This window comes from Sinocyclocheilus rhinocerous, unplaced genomic scaffold, assembly GCF_001515625.1.
Source record: "Sinocyclocheilus rhinocerous isolate Xijiao unplaced genomic scaffold, SAMN03320098_v1.1 scaffold758, whole genome shotgun sequence".
Lineage (NCBI taxonomy): Eukaryota > Metazoa > Chordata > Actinopteri > Cypriniformes > Cyprinidae > Sinocyclocheilus > Sinocyclocheilus rhinocerous.
Genome location: NW_015664007.1, coordinates 61,890 through 66,664, shown reverse-complemented (window position 1 = coordinate 66,664; position 4,775 = coordinate 61,890). Strand labels below are relative to the sequence as shown.

The window sequence follows — 4,775 nt, the reverse complement described above, 5'->3', positions numbered from 1 at the left end:
TTATTTCATTTTTTTTTTTTTTTTTTTATAAATTTACGAAGTTGTGACAATTCTGTTTTTGTTTTGTCAGTATGGTGTATGGAGTGTAGATTGATGTGGAAAAAAAGTAATTTAAAGCAGTTTAACATAAGGCATCAACATAACAAAATGTAAAAAAATGAATGGAGTATGAATACTTTCGCAAGGCACTGTATATATATATATATGTGTGTATTTCTACGGGGGGTTTGGTGTGGTTGCAAGGTTGTTGCTGATATTCTGGGGCTGGATTCTTGAAACAATATGAAGAATAAAAATCTTCTTAACTGATATGTTCTCTTATTATTGACTTTCTTTAGAAAAAAATGTTGTATTCCTTAAAATACTTCTTAAGAATGTTCTTATCTTTTCACTTAAGATTGTTCTTAAGACAAAACTTAAGAATAATTAAAATTCTTGAAAAGAATCTTCTTAAAAATCAACGTAAATAATTTTTGAATGTAAGCTTTACAACATAACAATACAAAAACTGTCATTTTCTTCTTAAGAAAAAATAAGATGTTCTGAAGCACATATCTGAGAACTTCTTTAGAGTTTTTCAAGGATTGCACTTAGGAAAATGCATACAAATTTCAAATTTATCTTAAGAAATTTCTTAACTTTCATAATAAGATTTTAGTGAATCCGGCCCCTAGTTCCTATTTATGATCCAATGTGAGCCTATGGGATTTTTCACCTGTTTCATAGGTTAAAAAAAAAACAACAACAAAAAATTGTTTTGTCATAATGAGTCAGCACCACTAAAATGTTAACAAACATGGCCTAAAGATAATTTGAAATGTTTGAAGATGTTTGATGTTTGTGACTTATGTTCCAGTCTAACTAGTATAACAACTGCTAAGCACTTGTTTACAAGAACCAGACAAAACAAAGTCAAAAAATGTTCATACTTCTTCCATTTGAATGATGCCAGTCCTCCTCTCTGCAGGAAAATGTGACCCTCTTTGAGGTTGTCTGGAGCGGGAGGCAAGGGTGAAGATTCCATTTCCACAGACCTGTTCACGAGAGGGCTGTATATGTTACTGTAGATTATCTGATTTACCAGCTGCATGATCTGAAGGTGAGATAGTCATCAGAAACCCAGTTTGATTATATCAATAATTACGCATTATCATCAAATGAGCATGCAAACTCAAAATAATAATGATTTAGAAAGGACAGCAGAAAGAAATATTTTTGCTAAAATGTACACACCCTCAGGCCATCCAGGATATAGATGTGTTTGTTTCTTCATGGGAACATATTTGGAGAAATGTAGCATTACGTCATTTGCTCGCCAGTGGATCCTCTGCAGTGAATGGGTGCCGTCAGAATGAGAGTCCAAACAGCTGATAAAAACATCACAATAATCCACAAGTAATCCACACCACTCCAGTCCAGCAGTTAACATTTTGTGAAGTAAAAAAACTGTGTGTTTGTATGAAACAAATCCATCATTACAGTGTTTTAAATTGAAACCATTGATTTTTAGCCAAAATATGAGTTGATAATCCATTACATTGCTTTCTCCAGTGGAAAAGTCCAAAGATCTACCAACATCTTTGTTCAGATCTGTTTTAGACTGCTTTGGCTTATAAACGGTGCTTCATCTGTGCATATTTCTCTCCTGATTCAGACAAGATGACTTTTTCACTGGAGAAAGTAATATTATGAATAGAGGACTTTTTGCTGGAAGCAATGGTTTGAAGTAGGAAAAAAGTTTTAATAAAGGATTTGTTTCAACACGCAGCTTTTCACTTCACAAGATTTCATGGACTGGAGTGGTGTGGATCACTTGTGGATTATTGTGATGTTTTTATCAGCTGTTTGGACTCTCATTCTGACGGCACCCATTCACTGCAGAGCATCCATTGCTGAGCAAGAATTTCTCCAAATCCAGTGAAGAAACAAACTCATCTACACCTTGGATGGCCTGAGGGTGAGTAAATTTGCATTTTTGGGTGAACTATTCCTTTAATGATCTGGAACAGAATTAAAATTCAATCCACGTTGCATGTGATGTCCTCACCTGCTGCTTGTCCTCTGAGGACGCAGCTTCCAGCTCATAGTCAGACCGATCTCTAAACGAAATGGAGAGCCTGGTACCCGGAGCATCATGGCAGTTTTTCACCTCAGAAAAACAGAGCTGCCGTTTCACAATGCCTTTCTCGATGCTGCACAAAAGGCTTGTGCTGAAATCAATCTGAAGCAAAAAAAAAAAGGATGCACTTGTTACACGTGGTTTCTAGAGATCAGAGATGTATTCAAGCAGCTCAGAGTGTCGATACACACCTGCAGCACCCGTTTCTGCCATATATAGCGGTTGAACTTGCGGACACTGAAGTTGTACTGTGACTGTTTTTCCTGCAACAGAGATATCGATGATAATGTTAAACAAAGAATTCAAGAAATAACTAAATACATCCTCACTGCAAAATATCACTTTACAAAACTCAACTAGGACTGATTACAATCACTATAGAGAGCTGCTCATAATATTAGGGCTTGTCCTATGAGGACTGGTTGAACAACAAATCATTTCCTTAAAAAGAACTGTCAAAACATACTAGCCACTTCAAAGTTCTTAAGAAAAATATGTGCTCTGAATGACTTACACACACATTTTGCTGACCTATTTTCTGATTAAAAAAAAAAAAAAAACTCAAAAGAAAAACATTTTTAAAATGTTGATAAGATCTTTAAATCTTCATTTAACATGAAGGTCAGGAGTTGTAAACATATCCCATACTGCACCTCCGGCTCAAAGTTCCTCTGCTTGTGTAACATGCCATTGTTAGCCCGAATCAGAGCTTCATCGATACTCATTTTGCCTGATTTCACCCAGTTCATAACATTCAGCTGCATTTCATTGCTAAGCTGTAGAAACAATACGAGTTTAAGTCGAGAACTGTGATTATTCTTAAGACAAGCACATGCAGTCTCCATGCAACACTATTTGGCAACAATAACCTCACTCACAACAAACAGTTGAAATGAGGAAGTTTACATTTTTTTCATGCTAGTTCATCTCAGAATTATTTGTGGACACCAGTTGACATGACACGTGTTTCTTGTAAATTTGAACTTTTTATTACATTTTATAGAGATGGATAAACCATTGTTTTTTCTTTTGTTTAATGTCATCAGCTGTCAATAATTGTGGGAGATCAAATGCACAAATTTGTTCATGAAAGCGAGAACACAACTTAAATTAAATAAAATTTTAAAATTTTAAAATTTTAAAATTTTAAAATTTTAAATTTTAAATTTTAAATTTTAAAAATTTAAAAATTTAAAAAGTAAAAAATTTGAACATTTAAAAATTTAAACATTTAAACATTTAAATTAAATTAAAATTAAATGTATGCATTTAGCAGACGCTTTTATCCAAAGCGACTTACAGTGCATTCAGGATATACATTTTTTTTTATCAGTATGTGTGTTCGCTGGGAATTGAACTCAAGACTTTTGCGATGCTAACGCAATGCTCTACCATTGAGCCACAAGAACATGTATCATTTATTTATCATATATATATTTATATTTTAATATCTTTATATATATATTCATTTATTTAAACTTGTTAAAAAAATCACAGCATTAGGCCTACATTAATTTACAGCATGTAAAATGTGTTTTTGAGGTTTGATGCCCATTTTATTTGAATAAACAGTTGAATGATTATCTGTTCTATTTCAGCAATCGTAGTTAAAGAGGCTTTTTTCACTGAATACTTGCTTATTCAGTGAAAAAAAAAGCTATTATTAAAAAAGAAAAAATAAGTCCTTACCTGAGGAACATGCACTGTCTTTCTGTAATCCATGTTTCTTCATTGGACTTCAGGAGATCAAAACATAGGCTGTCAGATCACCCATCAAGTGTTGTCAAATAGTAAACTGACTTAGACTGAGGTTTGCAGATATCTGAAAAGGGATGTGTTTATGTGAGAGAGAACTAGGTATGTTTGTATGGCATGCGGATTTATTACTAGGTAACTTCCTTAAATGCGGCTTACCTGAAGTAAAAATAGAAAAAGATGAAGTCATGCACCTCCACCCTTTATCTGACTTCTCATCTTTCTGTGGCACACGCAATGTCCGTCCATCAGTTACAGAGTCATTTCCAACATACTCTATGGCTTAACTATTATGTTTTCTCTGCTGTTGTCTCCATATATAGTCGGTTGTACTCTCAAATTTGACGAGTAATATAAAACATGGATACAGAGGTGTAAAGTATTGGAGTAAATGTAATTAGTTACTGTACTTGAGTATCTTTTCGGGTACTTTGTAGTTGTACTGAGTATCAAAGATATTAGCAACTTTTACTCTTTACTTCACTACATTTTTGAATGAGTATCTGTACTCTTTACTCCACTACATTTGAAATGAGTGTTGCAGTTACACATTACATTTTGCATGGACCTAGCTTTTTCTGCAGCAGTTTATTTCTGCTACAAAAGACGTGATACTGCCTATTACAGGTCACTGAAAGTACTGCATCTTGTGCGTTTTGCCCTTACTCACCCAAACTTGTCAACAAGGCTACTTTATGTGAATGCGAGTTCCTTAGCAAGTATTTGTGAATCACATGTGTTTTATATATGAGATGAGGACATGACTGCAGCCGGCAATGAGGCCCAAACCAGCACATCCAGTGCAAGAAAGCTTAGGCTTTTTTATTTTATTTAACATTATTTTATTTATCCATTATACTGAAGAGACCTTTTTGAAAGATATTGTTTTGTTTGTTTGTTT

At 33.9% G+C, this 4,775-nt stretch overlaps 1 protein-coding gene across 1 annotated transcript in view; it reads right to left on the bottom strand.

Moving 5' to 3' along the window:
• Nucleotides 1–3,841, bottom strand: part of LOC107729061 (formin-like protein 3) — a 37,484-nt gene extending 33,643 nt beyond the window's left edge. The window contains exons 1-5 of the mRNA XM_016539412.1: nucleotides 3,809–3,841; nucleotides 2,773–2,895; nucleotides 2,311–2,382; nucleotides 2,048–2,221; nucleotides 930–1,093 (exon numbers count right to left, since the gene is read on the bottom strand). Coding sequence (XP_016394898.1) covers nucleotides 930–1,093; nucleotides 2,048–2,221; nucleotides 2,311–2,382; nucleotides 2,773–2,895; nucleotides 3,809–3,841 — 566 coding nt within the window. The remainder of the gene's footprint in view (nucleotides 1–929; nucleotides 1,094–2,047; nucleotides 2,222–2,310; nucleotides 2,383–2,772; nucleotides 2,896–3,808) is intronic.
• Nucleotides 3,842–4,775: the final 934 nt, after the last annotated feature.